Source organism: Eretmochelys imbricata, chromosome 2 (assembly GCF_965152235.1).
Source record: "Eretmochelys imbricata isolate rEreImb1 chromosome 2, rEreImb1.hap1, whole genome shotgun sequence".
Lineage (NCBI taxonomy): Eukaryota > Metazoa > Chordata > Testudines > Cheloniidae > Eretmochelys > Eretmochelys imbricata.
The window spans coordinates 253,832,092-253,855,870 of record NC_135573.1 but is presented as its reverse complement, the minus strand read 5'-3'; the positions used below and the strand labels follow the sequence as shown (position 1 = coordinate 253,855,870).

At 43.7% G+C, this 23,779-nt stretch overlaps 1 protein-coding gene across 4 annotated transcripts in view; it reads left to right on the top strand.

Moving 5' to 3' along the window:
• GALNT11 (polypeptide N-acetylgalactosaminyltransferase 11) overlaps positions 1–20,274 on the top strand; it is an 87,045-nt gene extending 66,771 nt beyond the window's left edge. For all 4 annotated transcript variants that reach the window (XM_077808394.1, XM_077808395.1, XM_077808397.1 and 1 more), the window contains exons 11-12: positions 17,701–17,838; positions 19,434–20,274. In XM_077808394.1, the coding sequence (XP_077664520.1) occupies positions 17,701–17,838; positions 19,434–19,565 (270 nt within the window). In that variant the 3' untranslated portion in view covers positions 19,566–20,274. The remainder of the gene's footprint in view (positions 1–17,700; positions 17,839–19,433) is intronic.
• The last annotated feature ends 3,505 nt before the right edge of the window (positions 20,275–23,779 follow it).

Below are 23,779 nucleotides of genomic sequence, written 5' to 3'. Positions count from 1 at the left end.
TTCGCGTGAACCGGTTGTTAAAGGGGTGGGCAAACTCCGGCCCGCCTGAGCTCTCAGCTGGGGAGGTTCCCCTGAGAATCCCTTTTTAATTTTTACTCACCTGGCAGCGCTCCGGGACTTTGGCGGCGGGTCCTTCACTTGCTCCGGGTCTTCGACGGCACCAAACGACCCGCCGCCAAAGTGCTGCTGAAGACCCGGAGCAAGTGAAGGAATCGGTTCTTCAGCTTTTGGCAGCTCATCGCTGGCCATGGTCCGTAGTTTACCCACCCCTGTTTTAGAGCTTGGTTCCCTGCTACTCCTGTGAGACTTGTGGGGAGATGCTAGAGCTCTGAGGAGTGATCTACTGCAGCTTGTATCTTCAGAGAATAAGAGTGACAGATAAGTAATGTTTTCTCAGTAGCTCCTCTGTTTCATCAAGTAGTTTTAACAAAGCAAGTGTGAGTTCCTTAGGGAAGATGCTATTACCGTCAGTAGCAAAAATATGCTTTTATTCGAAAATGGTTTTGGAGTCAAGATTTTGCTCTGTGATTTATTTTATATCTTATAAAAAGCTAGCAGTCTTACTGATTGACTGTGCAAATGCAGTGCTGAATCAGTTTACACAAAACTATACAGTTATCTGTGATAAACTGTGAAGCTGCATTTTTAAATTACATAATCTGTGAAGTGAACGATTTGAAAAACGTGATCTTTTATGTGGATGTTGATCAGGAATAATAAATATATGTACCCTTTGGGCACTGTCTCCCTCCTTCTTCCTCCTATGATCTTAACATTGAGCTGCTAGAATTCCACATGGGGGAGGAGGGGAGACAGTTGCCTCCCCCTGTAATATAAGGCCTATTTACACCCCTTCTCCTTGAATAAGCTTATGGTATGCAGAAAGAAAGAGGAGTGGTTAAGAAATTCAGTCACTAGTAATTGTAACTTTCCCATTTTACCCTTCTCAGGAGGTATAAACTTTCTTCAGCTTTTGAATACTACCGTCTGGCTTCCTTTACAATGCACCTAATTTACCTGAAGCAAATTCAGCCGTCGGTTCTAATAGAAAACTGACCAACAACATGCTATCTCTTTACGAGATGTTTTTGTTCTCTGCTAGCCAAACATATTGTAGAACAATATAATTTCCTCCCTTTAGGCCTGAAACGTTGTTTTGTTCTAATAAATCCTGTAAAAAGAATAAGCACATCTTTAAAACACTTCTTAAGTGTGATTGCAGAGCCATTGGCCATTATCTTTGAAAACTCGTGGCGATCGGGGGAAGTCCCGGACTACTGGAAAAAGGCTAATGTAGTGCCCATCTTTAAAAAAGGGAAGGAGGAGGATCCTGGGAACTACAGGCCAGTCAGCCTCACCTCAGTCCCTGGAAAAATCATGGAGCAGGTCCTCAAGGAATCAATTCTGAAGCACTTAAAGGAGAGGAAAGTGATCAGGAACAGTCAGCATGGATTCACCAAGGGCAAGTCATACCAGACTAATCTAATTGCCTTCTATGATGAGATAACTGGCTCTGTGGATGAGGGGAAAGCAGTGGACGTGTTGTTCCTTGACTTTAGCAAAGCTTTTGACGCTGTCTCCCACAGTATTCTTGCCAGCAAGTTAAAGAAGTATGGGCTGGATGAATGGACTATAAGGTGGATAGAAAGTTGGCTAGATTGTCAGGCTCAACGGGTAGTGATCAATGGCTCTCTGTCTAGTTGGCAGCCGGTATCAAGTGGAGTGCCCCAAGGGTCGGTCCTGGGGCCGGTTTTGTTCAATATCTTCCTTAATGATCTGGAGGATGGTGTGGATTGCACCCTCGGCAAGTTTGCAGATGACACTAAACTGGGAGGAGAGGTAGATATGCTGGGGGGTAGGGATAGGATACAGAGGGCCCTAGACAAATTAGAGGATTGGGCCAAAAGAAATCTGATGAGGTTCAACAAGGACAAGTGCAGAGTCCTGCACTTAGGACGGAAGAATCCCATGCACCGCTACAGACTAGGGACCGAATGGCTCAGCAGCAGTCCTGCAGAAGAGGACCTAGGGTTTACAGTGGACGAGAAGCTGGATATGAGTCAACAGTGTGCCCTTGTTGCCAAGAAGGCCAATGGCATTTTGGGCTGTATACGTAGGGGCATTGCCAGAAGATTGAGGGACGTGATCGTTCCCCTCTATTCGACATTGGTGAGGCCTCATCTGGAGTACTGTGTCCAGTTTTGGGCCCCACACTACAAGAAGGATGTGGAAAAATTGGAAGACGTCCAGCGGAGGGCAACAAAAATGATTAGGGGACTGGAACACATGACTTATGAGGAGAGGCTGAGGGAACTGGGATTGTTTAGTCTGCGGAAGAGAAGAATGAGGGGGGATTTGATAGCTGCTTTCAACTACCTGAAAGGGGGTTCCAAAGAGGATGGCTCTAGACTGTTCTCAGTGGTAGCTGATGACAGAACAAGGAGTAATGGTCTCAAGTTGCAGTGGGGGAGGTTTAGGTTGGATATTAGGAAAAACTTTTTCATTAGGAGGGTGGTGAAACACTGGAATGCGTTACCTAGGGAGGTGGTGGAATCTCCTTCCTTAGATATTTTTAAGGTCAGGCTTGACAAAGCCCTGGCTGGGATGATTTAGTTGGGGATTGGCCCTGCTTTGAGCAGGGGGTTGGACTAGATGACCTCCTGAGGTCTCTTCCAATCCTGATATTCTATGATTAAGCCTATTTTCTATCAGAGATCCTCTTGCTGGTGCATTTCAGATAAATTATAGAAGATTGTTCAAGTGTGTGCAAGGAACATTTTAATTTTAGATTTTGTTAGTTTCCAGTCTGCCTGAAATTTTTCAGGTAACTTTTTCTACCATTAGCACTGTATACACAGAAAAAATCATTAGCTCTTGGAATACATACCAAATACAAATCTATTTATAGCAATACAATAGGCACTTTGTTCAGCAGGTTCCAAAAATTAAGAAGCAGCTTAGATTAGCTGTGAAATGTGGTGGGAAAATGAAGTTTTAAATTACAGTTGGCTCTTATGAGACTCTTGCTAATGGCAGCCATTTTGCTGGACGAATGATACCACTGGTAATACTGGCAGTATCTGAACCTGTGAGCTAGTTTTCAATATGCTAAAGTTTAACTCAGTATTGCCAACCCTAAAATCGACTTAAAATTTGAGAGTCAGCCATTAAAATCATGAGATTGGCTTAAAATAATGAATTTTTAAAAAGTATGGTTCTTTGAGTCCTTAGAGAGTATGTATTGTGGCAGAGCACCGGCTTTGCCTCGGTGGGTCCTGCACTTCTAGGCAGTTAGGGTTTGCCTCAGAGGTTTGCTGTGACCCCAGGGGTGAAAGTAAAATGTGTCTCTTACTGGTGTGGGGGGGGCTTTGGCCCCCCCCAGAAGGGGCGGAGCCTCGGGAGGAAGGGGTGGGGCTTGGGGGGGGTCAGCATCCCCCAGCCAGCCTGCCTGTGCTGCCCGGGGCTCCGGCAGCAATTTAAAGGGCCTGGGGTTCCAGCAGCCGGAGCTTTGGGCCCTTTAAAATAGTCAGCCTTGGGGTAGCTGCTCCTTTTGCGCCCCCTGGCGGCGCAAAAGGGCGGGGATGTTAAAGCACTGCCGTGGCAGCGGTTTAAAGTCAGCGGTATGGGCTGGTACAGGCCACTTTTTACTGGTATGCTGTACTGCCCCGTACCACCTTACTTTCACCCCTGTGTGACCCACAATGTAGCCTCTCCCCCCTCCTAGAGGCAAGGGTTACAGCTTACTGAGTCACTTCCGTCAAAGGTCAGTAAATGGGTTTGGTGTAGAACCCTGTTTTCCTTCTCAGGGAGCATTTGTGTAGAGGTGGGGGTGTGTGTGTGTGGGGAATTAGGGGGAACCCGGGCCCTCCCTCTTCTCCGGGTTCCAGCCCAGGGACCCTAATTGACAGCAGCAACAGAGAGTTTTCCTATACTACTGGAGCTATAGCCCTTTCCTGGGCTATTTCCCCAAACGGCCCCTCCTAGCACCCTCCTTGGTACCTGACCATGCTTGTTCTCCTGGCTCTTTTTTATTGCGCACCTTCCCACAGCACACCTTCTTACTCCCAGCTCCTACCAGCTGGCCTCTCTGAAGGGGCTTCCTTTTAAACTAGTCCCAGCTGGTTCTAAATTCGTTTCAGGTGATCTGATTAGCCTGTTTCCCTTGATTGCTTCTAATCAGTTCTTAATTGGTCCCAGGTGTCTTATAGAGTCTGCCTGACTTAATTGCTTCTAGCACTTTCCTGACTGCTCTGGGGTAGCCCCTGCCCTGGTCACTCAGGAAACAGAAAACTATTCGTCCAGTGTGTTTTCCTTCTGCCAGACTACTGCACCCAACCGGCCTGGGTCTGTCATGGTATTTTGTTTTCAACTTTTTCTCTGCAACCATGAGGGCTACTAATGTACTTAAAAAAAAAAAAAGGGGGGGGTGGGAGGGGGGAGAATGAAATTCAAGTGAGCTGTAGCTCACGAAAGCTCATGCTCAAATAAACTGGTTAGTCTCTAAGGTGCCACAAGTACTCCTTTTCTTTTTGCGAATACAGACTAACACGGCTGTTACTCTGAAACCTGTCACTTTATTCCCTGATTCTAGGAACTGGGGCTTTAAGAAAAACACCAAATATCGTGAGGCTACTGATAAAGTCAACAGAGTTGGCAACACTGTTAACCATTAAGTTTTCTCTCTGATAATCAGCATCAAAGAATGTTAGAAAATAATTTGAGCAATTCGAAATAGGAGAGGGAAGCTCCCCAATTTCACAGGGCTTGATGTGACATGCTGATGTAGTGTTGCATCATCCTGTAGTGACGGGATGCAGTAAGGGAAAGAAAATAGTACACTGGAAAGGAGTACCTGCTCTCAGGCAACCTGTAGCCAGTCAAGGAAGTACATTTGTGCAGAACTGTGCAATGGCATATCCCTGCTGCTCCCCACTCCTATTAATTCCATCACTTAGATGGATTAGTATGGAGAATCTCATGGATATGAAGTGGGGGGGAAAGGAGGCTCTGGGGTTTAGTCTGAAATTTGAAAAAAGCAGCTGTAATTTCAGGCATTTGAGAAGACGGCTTTTCAAAAGGGCGAATTTACATGAAACCTTACTGCCATTCAATGCCTTTTTCCCAGAGGGGAGAAAGAGCTGCTAGTGGGGTCTGCCTTTACCCCCAAAAGGGGAAATACGGTGAAAGAACAGGCCATGCTGTAGGTGTGGCTGACAGAGGATGCTTAGCTCTTCTTCCACCATCAGCTGCTGGTGCTCTTTTACTTACTGGTGGGAAGGCAGGGAGCCCTGAAAGCTCCCCATGCATGCATCTGCTGTTGTCACTTCAGATTAAAACACTTCGTGAGTCCCCACTTAGTTAGCCACAGATGATGGGAAGCCGTGGGTATCAGTGTTTCCTCCAGCCGGACCAGGGAATCTGAGCTCCTTGTACTCTCCCCCTTATTGTTATGCTCTCATACTACATGTATCAGAAGTGGTAGCACTCTTCCGAGCTGACTGCATCATATCTGAGAAGCCAAGTGAGTATGTTATCAAAGCGGTTCCTGTTTTATCCAGGGGCAGATTTGAAATAAAGAGAAATTGGTAACTTAAAGGTAAAAAACCACCAAACAAAAATCCACTAATTATGTAGGATCACAGGTCTCTAACAGAATATATTTGCAGTTTCCAACTGTTGAGTTAGTTTTCACAAGATAAAGTGTATTTAGATAGCTGATACTGACCCACAAATAAACTCCATTGGGGGCAATCAGTCAGAAAGAATTAATGTTCTCAGAAGTCTCTGCCTCATTAAAGAAAATACTTAACCTGGTGCTATCAAGGCATATTCCATATTTCAAAGGAGAAAATGGAGCGAGAGAAAGCAAGTGTTTTGCGTAGCGCCTAATGGTTAAAGTGGGGTGTATGGAGGATATTAGGGAGGGGTAGTGCCTCTGTTGGAGGAATACGTCATGCTCCATAGCGAGTAGTTCATCTACTTTGGTCCCTGCTGACACCCAGCTCTCACCCATGGCTCTAAGTAGCTGTTCGTATGCCACACCCTGGTAAACAGCGTCAACGAGTGGGCTAAACCAGGTGAGAGTAGCTGATGGGTCTTTTACCCCCAGCAAGAGAGGGAAACTGCCTTTCTCTAGCAGGCAAAGACTGTTCTGGTGGACTGGGCGGAGGAAATCAATTTATGATTCAGCGGCCATGAAGGCGGTTCAGCAATGTGCTGTGGGGCGCAGAGAGCATGACAAGGCACTGAGATGTCCTGGTCACTCACCGTAGCTAAGGAAGTCCCCAGCCGTAACAATTCTTCGTGCAGCTGCAGAGAGGGTGAGGCTCCCCCAGCACAATGGTTTTCTCGCTCAAAAATTTCCTGCAAAGGTTTTCTTGCAACTCTGATCCCATTAACGTCATTTTATCAAATCTCATCATCCTTAACATTCTATCATTAATCCAAGTCCTGCGGTGATGGGGGCGTGGTGAAGCGATAGTTGGAGATGACCACTGGCAGACAATCCTGCGTTTAGGCGGCCCTAAATATTGCCTGCCCCATAACATCTGGCCAGACTACTGTGGCTGGCAGATCATCCTACAGCAGTTGAAAAAAATAAGAAGAAAAGACTCATTCTAGGAGCATGAAATGTCCGCACCCTGATGGATGGAGGTGATGCATAAAGGCCTGAAAGAAGAACCGCTCTTATCTCCAGCGAACTTACCCGCTATGATATTGATATTGCAGCCCTGAGTGAGATTAGACTGGCTGGAGAAGGTTCCATCAGTGAGCTAGGAAGTGCTTACACTTTCTTTTGGAAAGGAAAAGCAGAGGTTGAAGACAGGATCCATGGAGTCAGATTTGCAATAAGAACGTCTCTCCTGAAACAACTCCCTGATCTCCCTGTTGGCCTGAATGAACGGCTCATGAAACTTCGATTTCCCCTGAATCCTTTATGGCACGTCACTCTCATCAGTGCCTATTCACCTACACTGACCAGCCCAGAGGAAAGCAAGGAGCAGTTCTACTCTGACCTGGACTCCATCATCAGATCAACCCCTGCATATGACAAACTCATCCTGCTGGGAGACTTTAATACTAGAGTTGGTAGAGACCACGATGACTGGAGAGGTATGATAGGGCGACATTGAGTGGGAAAGATGAATAGCAACGGACTCCTCCTCTTGGGAAATGTGCAGAACACAGTCTGCTCATTACTAACACCATCTCTAGGCAAAACGATAAATGTAAAATGACATGGTTGCACTCGTGGTCCAAACAATGGCACCTGATTGACTGTTATCATCCACCAACGAGACGTCCGATGTCAGAATTACCAGAGCCAGGCGTGGTGCAGAATGCTGGACAGACCACAGATTGGTAAGAGCAATGCTGAACCTGCATATAGTCCCTTCACAGCGCAAGCACCCCAAACTCATAGAACAGCCTTCAACGTAGTAAAGCTCAAACACGCCAACTATCAGGTGCAATTTCAGGAGTCACTTGATAACATGCTTTTTTCATGGTCCCCCAATCAATGGCAACCCAAAGGAAAAATGGAACCAGTTCAAGCGTGATTATTGACACAGCTAAATCAGTGCTGGGGCCAAAGAAAAGGGTACACCAGGATTGGTTCGATGAGAACAACGAGGACATTTTCAAACTCCTAAGTGACAAGCATAAAGTCTTTGTTGAATGGCAGAATGAGCTCACTTCCACCTCAAAGAATGGTAGGTTTAAGTACCTGCAGAGGAAGGCCCAATCTGAACTGAGGAGAATGTCGGATGAGTGGTAGGAGAGGAAAGCTGCAGAAGTTCAGCATTATGCAGATATAAACACCGCAAAGATATTTTTTGACTCTCTCAAAGCAGTCTGCAGACTGTCTAAATCTGGCACAACCCCCTTGAAGTTGGCATATGGCACAACCCTCATCAAAGACAAGGAGGGAATCGTACAGAGATGGGCTGAACACTTAGAATCATAGAATATCAGGGTTGGAAGGGACCTCAGGAGGTCATCTAGTCCAACCCCCTGCTCAAAGCAGGACCAATCCTGGACCAAACAAATACTCAATAGACCATTCACAGTCAATTGGCATGTCCTTGATCATTTACCCGAGAAACCCATCAAAGAGGATCTTGATGTCCCTCCATCAGTTGAGGAAGTTATGAAAGCCATAAAACAACTGAACTCTGGCAAAGCCTCCGGAAAGGATGGTATTCCAGCAGAACTGTATAAAGTAGCAGGCCCCAAGGCCATCGAGGTGCACCATGACATCTTGAATAGCATTTGGGAGGAAGAAGAAATGCCACAAGACTTCAAAGATGCTATTATTGTATTACTGTTAAAAAAAAAACAAAAAAAAAAAACAAAGGCAGCAAAGCTGACTGCAGGAACTAGAGAGGCATTGCTCTCCTCTGTACAGGAGGGAAAATACTAGCTTGTTCCAACCAGCACCTTATTCCAGTGCCTCAGTGCCAGCCATCTTCATCCAAGGCACACAGCTGAAAAGTATGGATCAGTTCAAGTATTTGGGCAGCACCATCTCAAGTGACTGTTCCCTTGATAAGGAAACTTTTCAGAATTAGTAAAGCCAGGCAGGCCCTGCTCTGTGAGAGAGATGTACGGGAGTGTGTGTGTCACCCGTCCCTGTGTGAAACTTAAAGTCTTAAAGATAAGACAGTAAATAAAATCCAACTATGCAGTATTTCTTTTTAACAGGGGCTCAGTCAACTTGGTGTGAATTTGAATGTTTGTATGCCATAGTTCTGATTGATTGCCGTTGAACTCTCTTGAATAAGAGTAATTTTACCAGATGTCCCGTATTCAGCATAGGGAAATATGGTCACCTTAACTAAAGGTGCTAGCAACCACATGGAACCTCAGCCCTTTTCTACAATCTCTTCCTGAGCAGGCCCTGATTTACCAGATGCAAACAGTCATCATCAAGGGAGACACTAAGAACTTCCCTGAAGAAAGAAAGAAAGTCCTACAGCATTCAGCAAATCAGACGAGCCATTAAAAACAAATTCAAGGGGGTGGGAGGAATTCTGCCTAACCACAGCCAAGGACTAGATTACCTTTGACAATATGAGCAATTAATTAAACTTTAATTGCAGTTCAACTATTTTCTTTGATTTCATCCTAAACAGCTGATTTGCCTGAGTTTATTATGGGTACATAAAATACCCTCAGCATGGTGCAGAATGGAGCATGTGAGTCATTATTTATCACAACATATAGCTTGGGCTACTGGTGTGCTGAGTCAACTCCTTGTACTCGCCTGTCTGCCTGTGTTTAGCTGTTGCCTTTTATCCTATGCTAAGATTGAGAGTCGTCTGGGGCAAGGACTGCCTTTTTGTGTTTATACAGTACCTAGCAGAATGGGTTCATGATCCATGAGGGGGTTTCCTAGCTGGTGGGAAAATGTAAATAATATCTCTAGAGAGCAGCAATTATAGATATTGTAAACAGCATGCCCTTCTCCAACAATCACTGGGATGGAGCTCCACTCTTAGAAACTGAAATGTTCCAGTGCTATCCCTCTAAAGCAAAGGGACAGTGCAATCATAGAAGTGAAGAGAAGAACAGGTAAAGGTGCCCTGAAAGTTAGAACGGAGGGGTAGACCTAGCATGGACACCCTGCTTGAGCATGAATCCAAACAACAGTTGTTAAAGAATGTGAACAGAAAAATTCTCAACTCTCTGCCTTGTCAATCTCCTACCAGAAACTAGCTGCCTTAGAAGATTTGGTTCCTGTGCAGTGGTCCTCAGTGTGACCTTTTAATTAGTAGCCCTGCGAGGCTGTAACAATGAGCTACAATCACAGCCAGTCTAATGATATTAAATGGGTAGGCACTAATGTTCAGAGTTATTAGTTATGTGCAAAACCTTAATAAAATAAGAGCAATGTTAGCTTTTCAGTTGCATCATTTGAACCCCAGTTGGTTGCCAAGCTGCAGATCGTTATTGCTCTTCTAGTCTGAAAATGAAGAATACACTGTGGTTCTAATTTTTTTCCAGACTATTAATTGAAATGAATTTCAGCTGATTTGCATAGGATCGTTCTAGAAAAGTAATGCCTTGTACATTAGCTAATGAAGGTGGATGAATCATTTTTAGCTTACTTTTTATCTCCCAGTACCCTGTCTTCTTCTTTTTTTTTTTTTTTTTTTGCTTAAATCACTGCTGCTTCTGCTCCCAACTTTTATCCCTTTTCTCTGTTGTTTGACTACTTTTCATCTTTGTCGGCCTGTTTAATAATACATTCCCTGTTACTATATTTCCATTCTCTTCTCATCTTTAACCTTTCATTCTTATGACAGGGTCTATGCTAGAAATGTTAGCGAGAGCAGGTCCTATAAGGTTAGGACATTTTTTTTTAATGTGATACCTGCAGCTCCCACTGGGAGCCTCTGCCATATTAAAATAGTCCATGATAATCAGTGAATTGCATATCTCTTAATTATGCTATCCAAGTGAGACAATATCCTGAGTCACATGACATTCAGGGAGGCTGTTTTAGAGTTTTGCCAGAAAAATAAAGGCAGAATTCATTTAATTTGGCTGGCTTTAGTGCACTGAATTTGATGTTTTATACTGGGAGAGTGTGAAACTCATGCAGATTCACAGGAGACTTACACAGAAGGCAGTGTGTGATTGTGGTGCTATGAGCTGTGTGAAATCAAACCAATTTGAGAAGAAATAACCCACCTAAGAGTTTAGAACACACATGGGCCTGTTTGTTTGATATGATTACTCATTCACACTGGTGTCAGTTAGGCATAATGGAGTTAATGTAAGTGACAGAGGAGAATTAATAAAGTGACTCCTTATATATACCAGTGTTAATTGAGACCAGAAGCAGGACCATGAACTTTGCCACCTGTATGTTTTGCTAGTCAAACTCTGAAAGGTTCAACCACTAGTAGAAGCTAAGGCTGTCAAGTGATTTAATTGTGATTTATTGCACAATTAAAAAAATTAATCTTGATTAATCTCACGATTAATCCCACTGTAAAATAATAAAATACCATTTAAATATTTTTGGATGTTTTCTACATTTTTTCAAATATATTGATTTCAAAACAATATAAAGTGTACAATGCTCACTTTATATTTTTTACTACAAATATTTGCACTGTAAAAAACAAAAGAGTGTTTTTCAATTCACCTAATACAAATACTGTAGTGCAATCTCTTTATCACGAAAGTTGAACTTACAAATGTAGAATTATGTAAAAAAAAAAAAAACTGCATTAAAAAACAAAGCAATGTAAAACTTTAGAGCCTAAAAGTCCACTCAGTTCTACTTCTTGTTCAGCCAATCGCTCAGACAAACAAGTTTGTTTACATGTGCAGGAGGTAATGCTGTCCCCTTCTTGTTTACAATGTCACCTGAAAGTGAGGACAGGCAATTCGCATGGCACTGTTGTAGCCAGCATCGCAAGATATTTACGTGCCAGATGTGGTAAAGATTCATATGTCCCTTCATGCTTCAACCACCAATCGAGAGGACATACATACATGCTGATGACAGGTTCTACTTGATAACTATCCAAAGCAGTGCGGATTGACACACGTTCATTTTCATCATCTGAGTCAGATGCCACCAGCAGAAGGTTGATTTTCTTTTTTGGTGGTTTGGGTTCTGTAGTTTCTGCATCAGAGTGTTGCTCTTTTAAGACTTCTGAAAGCATGCTCCACACCTCATCCCTATCAGATTTTGGAAGGCACTTCACATTCTTAAACCTTGGTTTGAGTACTATAGCTATCTTTAGAAATCTCACATTAGTACCTTCTTTGTGTTTTGTCAAATCTGCAGTGATAGTGTTTGTAAATCAAACAACATGTGCTGGGTCGTCATCCGAGACTGCTATAACATGAAACCTATGGCAGAATGCGGGTAAAACAGAGCAGGAGACATACAGTTCTCTCACAAGGTGTTCAGTCACTAATTTAATTAACGCATTATATTTTTAACAAGCATCATCAGCATGGAAGCATGTCCTCTGGATTGGTGGCTGAAGCATGAAGGGGCGTACGAATGTTTAGTATATCTGGCATGTAAATATCTTGCAATGCTGGCTGCAACAGTGCCATGCGAACACCTGTTCTCACTTTCAGGTGACATGGTAAACAAGAAGAGGAGGGCAGCATTATCTCCTGTAAACGTAAACAAACTTCTTCAGCCAAGCCCTAAGAGAAACAAGAGGTAGGACTGAGTGGACATTTAGGCTCTAAATTTTACATTGTTTTGTGTTTGAGTTCAGTTATGTAACAAAAAAAAATCTACATTTGTAAGTAGCACGTGTATGAGGTGAATTGAAAAACACTTTCTTGTTTACAAAATTTGCACTGTAAAAATGATCAAGAATAATACAAATGTATTCTGTGTTGTAATTGAAATCAATATGTTTAAAGTGTAGAAAAACATCCAAAAATATTTAATAAATTTCAATTGGTATTCTATTGTTTAACAGTGCAGTTAAACCCGATTAATTGCAATTAATCAACAGCCCTAGTAGAAACATTTGCATTTCTATTATTTTCTCTTCCCTGATCTTGATTTATTTTTCTTCCCTTCTTTAAAAATTGTATCTGAGGGGTAGCTCTAAGTTTTTATCATGGGTGACCTTCTATCAGTTAGATGGGTGGCTGGATTGTTTTTGTGGGGATAGCACCGTTAAAGCTAGCATCTTCCTCAGAGCTTTCTGCAGAACAGCTGGTCTCCTTCAAGCTTGGGTTCCCTGTTTGCTTGTCCAATACATCATATCCAATCTAAAACATCTCTCAGCATGAAGCATATCAGCGGCAGAGATCAAAACCTAATGAGAATCTTGTGCCTAAGTGCTGGACTGAGATCCAGCAGATCTGGGTTCATTTCCTGTCTTTCCACAGACTCCCTGTAAGGCATTGGGCAAGCCTTGAGGAGGCAATCTAGGAAGAGACTTCTGTGTTGCAATGCTGAGTATCCTCATGCCTAATTTTTAGGTGCCTAGTAAAATCAGAGGAACAATGCTGCTCCACAAAGCCTGAGTTAGGCACCTAGAAGGGGGGAGAGGGAAAGAGAGGTGCCTGAGATTGTAACCCCCAAAGCCCAGTTGCTAGGAGGGGAGCTGCCTAAACTCAGGTGGGATGCAGACAGGGGGAGAGGGGCTGAAGGGGGAGCAAGGTCTGGGGCCAAGCCCCAGCTGGGTCATGGTGGTGGCTGGTAGCCAGGCCCAGAGCTGAGGCTGGGGACAGTTGCAGGGGCTGGGTGATGCTCCTGCCCTGCCTCCTGTGGGGGCTGACCCCAGCACCTCCCCACCCCCCCCCATTAAATGTTCCTCTGAGGGGGCAGTTTGGGGATTTCTGTCCTGGTGCACAGGTTGGAGAGAGGGAGGCAGTAGTGTGTATGCTAAGAGTCACCAAGGGAACCTGCAAAAATGTTGGTGCAGAGTAAATGTAGGCACCTAAAGAAACAGGACGTAGCTGCGTAAATACTGTAACCTTTCTGTGCTCCAGCTCTCCATTACTGACAGGTCGCTTAAAGGGCCTTCCCTTTCTTTGTGTGTGCACGGGTGCACAGTGCCCAGCACATGGGTAAAGGAACATAGTTACCTACAGGTGCTGCTGTAAAACCACTAATTCAAAAAAAATTCTATAATGGAGTATTGATGGGAAATCTTGGTCCCAGGCTGGTGGAGGGAACATGATGACATATGTCACACTCTATAGAGAGGCTCATGACTGTAAGCATCTACCTCAGGGCAGACTGTCAGAAACAGCACAGACACTGCAAACTGGTGGTGTGTTCTATAATTAGATTTCACCAAGCTAGTAACAAATGTGAACTCCTGGATCACTATACCAGTCCCTCTTGGCACCCAGACAAACTCAACGTAGTGACAAATAGTCATTTACACCAAAATCACACCACATTCAGGTTGCTTCCAGTCCCCAAGACACCAGTCACTTGCCCCAGATCAATTGGTACCCTAGCTCTTACACCAAAGACAATGTGTGTAGCCAATCCTGTATCAAACTCGTTAAAGGTTTATTAATCAGGAAAAAGTAATAAGAGTTACTTGCAGGTTAAAGCAAGCAAACATATACACACAAATGAGTTAGGTACCATCTAAATCCTAACAATGACAGAGCTGTAGTTATCTGTCAAAGCGTTTTTCAGAGCAGCCCCTTGGGATCTCTGGCTTTAGTTTGGAGTCTCTGGTCTTGTCAGAGTTCAAATGGCCAAAAAAGATGGAAAATTTTACTGTGGCTTTGTTTTCTTTCCTTCATTCAGCTTCCAAGTCTACAGGATGAGTTTTCTTGTACAAAGCATGTCCCAGATGCAATAGGGCCATTAACCAATACTTTATATTGCTTGATGGCCCAGATGATTTTTTTAGGCCTTCTGGATTGGGGTGGGGGGAATGATTCCCAGGCCTGAATTCACAGCAAACATTTTCAAAGTTATAAAGCAAACCTTTCATATTTTCTTGTAGCATGACATAAAGCCAGTGCAAGTGAGAGTAATGCATGCAGCAACTCACATGCACGTCACAGAGTCTAAATACTTTCTTAGGAGACTGATGCTATTTTGCGCACAACTAAGAGACGGGTCTGGTCTCCAGCTCTGAGTTTGTTAGGGCTTAGCTTACACTTGCAGCTGGGGCGAGTGCTAGCATCTGGCCTGCCAGTATCACACCCATCACTTAGAAATTTTGAATCCCGCTTGGCTATTTTCTAAAGCTTTGCACCAGATCAAACAGGAATTAATTCAGCGAAGTCCTGTACGCTATGTTATACAGCAGCTCAGACTAGATGGGCACAGTGGATCCTTCTGGCTTTGAAGCCTATAGGGCTGTCACACATACCAAGTCAGCCTTCCCAGGAATGGGGTATTCTGAATAATGGTTCAATCTCTGGGCAGAATTAACAGCCAAACAAATGAAAAGTTCAGTAGTCATGCTTCATAATCACTAGCCAACAATTCCCAGCGAGGAAGCAGGAAAGCCCCATCTCACGTGAATGGGCTCTGCTACCACTGAGTTTAGAGCTGTAATATAAAAGATGAAGTAGCTGTGGCCAGTGCTGGCCGGCTTGTGCAGTGGAATGAAATGCACAACCATTCTGAAACACAGGGGTATGAAGCTACATGCTTTATTAAAAGACATGCAAGCCAGAGGAGCATGAGAATCCTATTGAAGTATCACCACGCTGCGTGGGCCAGGGGTGAAGAGCTACTCCTCATACTGTGGCTGCAAAAGAGTGAGCGGGGGGAGAGGGGGGGGAAAATCTCTACACGCTATACCTTGGGAAACCGGAAAAGTAGCTGAAGCTCTGTAACAACTGATTGTATGTAGCGGTTAGTGACGCTAAAACTCATGGGACAAAGAGTGGTCCTGTGGTTAATGCCATGGCCTGGGATTAAGGAGCGAGGGGTTCAATTCCGTGTGCTGCTGCAGAGTGTGTGTGGCCTCATGTACATCATTTAATGTCTCTCTGCCACATGTCCCCAGCTGTAAAATGGATGTGATAATACACCCTTTCTCCCACCCTCTCGGTTAACATTGAGGGCCAGGCCTGACCCTTATACAGCACCTAGCACCACAGTGCCCCAGCTCTAGGGTACAGGCTCCAGTAATAATTACAAACTGCAATATCCTCTAGGAGTTGAAACAAACTGAGTTGAATGGTTGTGACCTCCCCCAGGGTACAATCGAGCCTGTGGAATTGCTGTGCCCCTTTAACTCTCTCACTCAGAATACCTCTCCCAGTGCTCTGCTAGTGAAAAACAGCCCCTCCAGGCTGTTAGCACACCCAGCAAAGTTACCTGAGTGTTCGCCCAGCATGAACTGTATACAGAGAGACACCTGCAAATCCCCCACCAGCTGCTGCCTTGCACCCCCCCAAAACATGTCTTTTGGACAGTGCAAGCTCATAAGTCCATCATTTTATGAAAGAAAATGAATATGAAGCTGCCCTTGTTATCCTGAGCAGAGATTTCCCCAAACACATCAGTCAACGCTCACTGGTTTAGATAAAAACATATTTATTAAACTGTAGAAAGATAGATTTTAAGTGATAAAAGGTCAGAATTGGTTACAAAAAGAAATAAGATGATAAAAATCGCAATCTAATTCCTAAACTTTACCAAGCTAAGTAAAATTTGAAGCAAGCAACTTTCTCACCCCTCTGGATGTTGCAGGCAGGTCACAATTCTTAGTACACAGACTCAGTTCCCTTCCCAGCCTGGGACCGATCCCCCCCATTCAAAGTCTTTCAAGCAAACTTGTTTCAGTAGTGATGCGATGATGAAGAAGCCATTGTCTCGTATTTTATACCCTCCTCCCCCCACCTGCAAGGGCATAGACAAAGCAGTCTCCTATTTATGTGAGATTCAAAGCCTCTCTCAGGTGAATTGTACATTTCTTACTCCCATGTGCTGTGTACGTGCCATTTGGGATGCCATGCAAGGCCTTTGTTATTTCTGAGGAGCCAGGCTGTGGGCATTTCCCAGACTCACAACATGTAGCAAAAATCTCAGAACTTCATATACAAAGTTGATACACACATTTTAGCAGGACAGTAATACTTAGCAGATTATGACTTTCCAAACGATCATGCACAAGGTATACTTTGTATAAAACATATCAATCATATAACAGTGGTGAATATGTGGGTATAGGGAGGTTACATGGGCTACGGCCTGTTACAGTGGTTATCCCCTATGTCTCAGGAAACACCTAATCTCAAGCAAGACAAGCAAAAGCATTTGCTCTCGCTGGAAGGGAAAGCTTAGCAGGGCCCCAAATTGCACCCGAAGATGTCATCCCTAAATCTCAGCCCCTCTGGGCCACAGAAACCCAGAAAGAATAACATCTCTTTGCCAGCAGAGACAATTTCCTGCCTGTGCTGAAAGCACCTCAGGAGACGTACCAGAACCCAAAGATGAGTGGCCTAATGTGGCTCTCCAGGGTCACTCTGGGGACTAGTGACCCCACTCAGATTTTATGCTGCTTTATTTGATTCCCCATCCCGGGACTTCCATGGCACTGCTCCTGGTCAGAGTTAAGTATACGCTTTAAGTCCTTGGCTGGACCAGGGCTCTAGTCAGTCTCAGCAAATTAAATGGTCCTTAAGTACTGAGGCAGTATTAATGGGGCACCTGCTGCTGCTTTCCCAGCCTTCCACACTGTATTCTAGACTCATGTAGCTTCAGAATCCCCCAGCTATCCCTTTATACCTGATGTATCTTCCTCCGCTAAGAAAATTTAGGTTTTTGCTTCCTGGATCCATGACCTGATGGGTCAGAGAGCCTGGAGTGGCTGTAATCTTACCACATTGTCTTGAAGTTAAATGCATGGAGATCTCAGAGGGCAAAGGGCAGATTCTCAGAGCCCAGCTGCCTCTCTGATTTGTCCTCAGTGGACAAATCTACACAGAGCCCTAGTTCATGTGACTTCCCCAGGGGACGCTTCTAGGAAGGGGTTAGACAGAGAAAGGTGTGACCTGAGGAAAAGACAGGGAGCTGGAGTTAGGAGAGGAGATCAAGCAGCAGCGGGACACAAAGACAGGACGGGAGGAAAGATGAAAATACAAGGTAGGGTCAGGAAGTGTCTCTGAAAATTCCAATCTCCCCTGGTTTATGGATAATCAGAGGATTTAAACAATTCAAGGACACTGAATTCCTCACCGATCCTATGCAAACACTTTTTCTATTTCCTTTTCCAGATATGGATTTATAATGAAGACCATGAGCTGATTTTGAATAATCTTCTCTGCTTGGACGTGTCAGAAACTCGCTCATCAGATCCACCTCGTCTCATGAAATGCCACGGATCTGGAGGGTCACAGCAGTGGACGTTTGGGGTGAGTGGTTTGCGTGGGGAGTACTCATACCCATCCCTGTGTTTAAGGTGCAGGGCTACCCTAGAAAGTGACTGTGAAAATGGCATTATGGGAGGCCAGGAATGTGGTTTCTGTATCAAACGTGCTCAGTTGTGCAGGAGGTCAGACTAGATGATCATAATGGTCCCATCTGACCTAAATATCTATGAATCTATAATAGGGTAAATTGCATGGCTGCAAGTCACAATTTAACTTGTGTGCAGCATATCCTAGAGGCTGTCGCTCAAATGTAGATAAGGCTTCACAATCTGGACTCTGAATCAAGCTGAGTTCTTTTCCTTTCCATACATCATCAGCTGTAATAAATGTTTGTCAGGCCAGATTACATTCATTCCCATCAATGAGGCTGCACAGGTGTAACTGTAATTTAGTCATCAATTCTATGGTGCCCAGGGAGGACTAGAACCCAGGTCACACTGTCTCAGCTGTGTTGGCTCTGCAGGACTAACAGGAGTAAGAAACAGTAAAAACATTGGTCAGTGGCATAGGCAGGTCTGACCCTGGACATGCACAGGGAGAAGATCCGAGGAGTAAGAAGGTGCTATTTTTACAGTCACTTCACGGAGTAGAAGCACACGTTCAACCAGGCAAACTAAAATTGTCACCTGCACTTGTTACTCATGTTGCTTTTAAATGGTCGACTTCACAAAGCAGCTGCTGAGTCGATTTTCACATCTGTGTCAAGGCTGCTCCTCCTCAGTGTTAACCCAAAGCCTTCCCCACTGACTAGCCTAGATGCAGTGGCAGCAGTAAATTGTCACTTTAATGTAAGCATTAAAACAATGGGAGTAGAGCACCAGCAGAACTCCCCATCGCCCATGGGAGCAGGTAAACTCCCGTGCTGATGGATTGATAGCGGGGTGCATGGGCCTTTTCTGAGAAGGAAAGAGGGCCTCCAGGTGACCAACTCCAGCTGGAGCTGCCCCCAGGTCTCCCCAGACAAGGGTCAGTGTGGGCCTTGGAAGGTGAAGTAAAAAGGGGTTGGCACAGTCTATTTCACACAACAGTGGGCAGCTAACTAGCTTGGAGACTCTCTCCCTTGTGATGGGATCTACTAGCTGTGAGTAGCTCATCCCTCTCACTCCTGAACATTAGTGCCAATGCTGGTGTGTCTGGTGCATGCACACAGAACCCTACTGAGAGTTGTGCCTGGGTATGTGAGTGCCAGATTTGGGTATTCTTTAATGCTGTGTCACTGTGTAAGGTTATGTGTCCACTGAATGATGAGACCCCATTCCATGCGTTGTCCAACATTTTTACAAACCATAGTATAGATATAACCTGACTAGGTCCCTGTAACTGGGCTAAAATCTTCTCTCCAGGGTTTACACCTAGTTATTGGGATATGCTCTACAACTTTTAACTCATTGGGTCGGGGACAGGTGTATTGCCTTGGTTATAGGTGTAGAGTAGACTGGGTCGAAGTGAAGACCATCTGAAATGTGCATTGCTTTAGTGCATTTAGTGAATGGCCCACTGACTTTGGCACTCATTTTCAGTTTAAGGATGAAGCAAAGCCAATTTTTTTTGTATTTCCTCTTTTATTTTATCTCCAGAAGAACAATCGACTCTACCAGGTCTCAGTGGGGCAGTGCATGAAGGTTGTTGATCCACTTAGCCACAAAGGATATGTAACCATGGCTATTTGTGATGGCTCCCTTCCTCAGCAATGGCATCTGGAAAGCTGAATCTGAGAGAAGGCAGCACAGAGAGGCAATTAGCAGAGATCTGACCCCTCCTTGGCCATTGGTTTCTAAGTCCTTCTGGAGGGCATGGAAGGAGCCCTTAGCTGCTGTCCCTGACATGGACTATTTTAAGGATTCTGTTATTTAAATATTCTGCCGTGACCACCTGTGTGTTTGGAAGGAGAGGATGGGATCATTCAAATGCAGGAGTAGTGACAGCAGCCTAACTGCACAATATTGACACCTGGAGAAGTGCAATTTATCAGCATTTCCTTGGATTATCCTGGATTAATGAATCGTTATTGTTTAAATAAGAGGAAATAATCAGAACAGTATAATTTGAATTTTGTGGTAATATTTTAACTCAGTGGACCTTTTTAAATGACAAAAGACAGAAAGGAAGGAAGTTCTCTTTCCTGACTGTTTCATGGGCAGCATCATGCTAATTTACATTTTTAGTCTATTTTAATGGCTGAATTATTTTAGCTCATCTGGAAAATATTTTAATTTCCTCTTCTCTTTCTGAAAATTGTCATTTGTAATATTTAATTTTAGTTTGGTTAATTTACAATTTTAACCCATTTCACATAGTCAAATTTTCAGCGGCCATTTGTCATACAGTATTTAAAACAAAGTTACTATTACAAATTTTATTTTGATGACTCATGATGGTATCTGCATTTAAAATAAAGTATTAATGTTTTTTTTTTAATCATTATGGTTGTTTGGTCTGTTGCCTTTAGATTCAGAAGTACAGCATGCAAGAGACCAGTGCAAGCCAATGTGGGTCTGATAATTTGGATACATTTGTTTGAAGTGTGTTTAAACAGACTTTTTTGTAAAGATGCTTATGAAGACATTTTAGTGTCCTACAGTTTGGTCTTTAGCTGCAGTGATTGGTGTGGAATTCTGGGAGTGATGCACCTCACATTTTAGATGAAGAAGATGGGAAAAAAAGTTGCATTCTTCTAAGAATAGCATCCCTATGGCACATCAGGAGATGGGTGCCCCGTGTGCTCTTGAGATTTTGGTCAGTAGTGCCTGTGGGTCCTCAGACATGCCCTGTGAAGCCTAGGCAGGGGTGATGTTTGGTAGCAGACTAGCACTTCACCTGCACATGAGAGAAAGGTGCCTGCGTAAACGCTTGGCGGTAGCTTGGTATTCCCTGAAATCATTTGGGAAAGTTTCTCCCTCCTGATCCATTTTCCCAACTCTTGTCCATCAGAAGTAACCAAAATACATATGCATCCAGTGAAGTGAGCTGTAGCTCATGAAAGCTTATGCTCAAATAAATTGGTTAGTCTCTAAGGTGCCACAAGTACTCCTTTTCCTTTTGCCAATACAGACTAACACAGCTGTTACTCTGAAACCTGTCAAAATACATATGGAAAAAATCAGGTTCTTTCTAGTCTCCTCTCCTCCTGCTAGTCTCATTCACTCACTGCCATAATTCTTGGGCCTTTTAAAGCTGTTGACATTAACCTCTTAGTTTGGATGACCTACAGGGACTCATTGAGAAGGGTAGGGATTTTCTTCCTCCTCTGCAGTTCCTCCTTCTGCCCTCTTCTCCTCTCCATGTTCCCACCACCTCTTCTCGCACCAGTTGGGAGTTGGCACTGTTGCTGAAACTATGCCAGCTGGCCAGTAGCCTTCTCCATCCTTCCACAAGCTCTCGACCCTTTGTTCAAGCACTTCTGTACAGGTTTCATATCACACCGTCCAAGTGCCTCTTTCCCCCCACCACAACAGTCTCTTCCCACCCTTTCGTGTCTGGAAGAAAATGCAGAAACGAAGGGGTTAAATTAAACTAATGTTAGCACTACAAGAACCTATTGATACTAGGACATATATGAAGTAGAGTTAATTGGCACTTGCAGCGCTGAGGAGGAAGAAATGCCACACAAAGCCAATGGGGTGAAAGTCAATGCTTGGGAGATGCACAGCACCAGCAGCTCCCACTGAAGTTACAGGCATTGCAAGTGCTCAGCATCTCTCAGGAACTGGCCCTAATTTTGTAATTCACAAAATCCCAGAGAGGTGAGGAGCAGCATGTGACTACTAGGGCTTTCAATTAATTGCAGTGAACTCAAGTGATTAACTCAAAAAAAAAATTAATTGCGATTAATTGCAGTTTTAATTGCACTTTTAAATAATGAAATACCAATTAAAATTTATTGTACATATTTTTGGATGTTTTTCTACATTTTCAAATATATTGATTTCAATTACAACACAGAATACAAAGTCTACAGTGCTCACTTTATCTTATTTTTTATTACAAATATTCGCACTATAAAAAAAACAAAAGAGATAGTATATTTCAGTTCACCTCATACAAGTACTGTAGTGCAATCTCTTTATCATGAAAGTGCAATTTACAAATGCAGAATTTTTTTTTTAACATAACTGCACTCAAAAACTTTAGATCCTAAAAGTCCACTCAGTCCTACTTCTTGTTCAGCCAATCGCTCAGACAAACAAGTTTGTTTACATTTGCAGGAGATAATGCTGCCCACTTCTTAGTTACCTAAAAGTGAGAACAGGCATTTGCATGGCACTGTTGTAGCCGGCATTGCAAGGTATTTACATGCCAAATATGCTGTACGTTCATGTGTCCCTTCATACTTCGATGTGTAAATTGCACTTTTATCTTTTTTTAAGGGGCAAATATTTGCAATAAAAATAATGATATAAAAGTGAGCACTGTGAACTTTGTATTCTGCGTTGTAATTGAAATAAATATATTTTGAAAATGTAGAAAAACATCTAAAAATATTTATAATAAATGTAAATAGCTATTCTTATAATTGTTTAACAGTGCAATGAAAACGGTGATTAATTGTGACTGATTTTTTTAATTGTTTGACACCCCCACACCCTAGGTGTTCTTTTTCTGGCTAAGCTCATCGGATTCTCCAATTAAACCTGGAGGGTCTCAAACATACCTGATGGCTGCATGCAGGAAGCTTGGCTGGAAAATCAGTGCCCCATACTGCAACGGTTAAAAGGAAAAGTCAGTCTTTTCCTCTTTACCTCTCTAGGGGTTCATCCTCTTTAAACGTGGTTGTTGCCTGTTCTGAGCTCAGTCAGCGCTACAGCGGTTAGTGCCTGTTACAATGTCAGTTTTAGCCATGTAGAGAGGATTCCATTTTTCTCCTTCCAAGACACTCATTTCCCCTCTTCTTTGTCTAGAGTCTCCAACTGAAATCGGCCCAGATGTGCAAACACGCAATGAGAGAGTCCCTATCCCAAAGAGCTTACAATCTAAACAGACCAGACAGATGAAGAGGTGGGGAAAGGAAGCATTAACCCCATTTTACAGATGAGGAACTGAGGCAGAGAGAGGTTAGTGTGCAAGGACATGCAGGGAATCTGTGGCAAAGTTGGGAATTAAATCCAGCTCTCCTAACTCCAAGTCCATTTTGTGATTCCACACGACCATCTTTTCTGTCTCTCTTCCCAGCTAACTTCCCTCAATTGCATCATCCTTCAGCTGCTTCCCCTTCCTCTAACTTGAGCTGCACAACACAATGCTAGTCTCCCCAGTTAAGCTGATTGTGGCACAACTGGCTTCTTGTGTGCTAACTGCCATACAATGGATGGATAGCAGGCAGAGAACCACAGCTCTCATCGCTTTCCCAAATGGAGACTCTTCTCCACATCTGCTCTGCTAAAGCAGAAGACTCTAGGAGAGAATCCAGGCTTTAGAGTTACATCACCATTATTGAGGGACTTTTAAACAATGCTAAGTCTTGATCCCATAAGCACTGAAAATACCTGTTTATCCATACCTCAGAGGTGCTTAAAGATAGGGGTTATTCAGCTGTCAGGTTTGCTGGCTGTCCCTAGTTATACCTAGCTTCCAGGTGTGCCACAAAACATTTTCCAACTAATGTCAGCCTTGCTCAGCTGGTAACTCCCTTGCCTCAGGATCAGAAGATTGTGGGTCCCTCTTGCATGTTTTGCTCTGTTCCCTCTTATTCCTTTGGAGTATGTCATGCCATTCTTGTGTAGGCCTAGTTCTCTCTCCCTGTTGCTTTTTCCTTCAAGTTTTACATCATGTCTTCCTCTTCCATTTGGATGGCAAGCATCTCAGTGGAGGGACATCATCTTCCTTCCTGTCCTTGTGCTTGGCATGGGGACTGTTGCTCACACAGGGAGAAAAAGGAACAGGGGATCCTCAGTCTTCTCTTCAGCCTGCTCACTCTCTCTGTTTG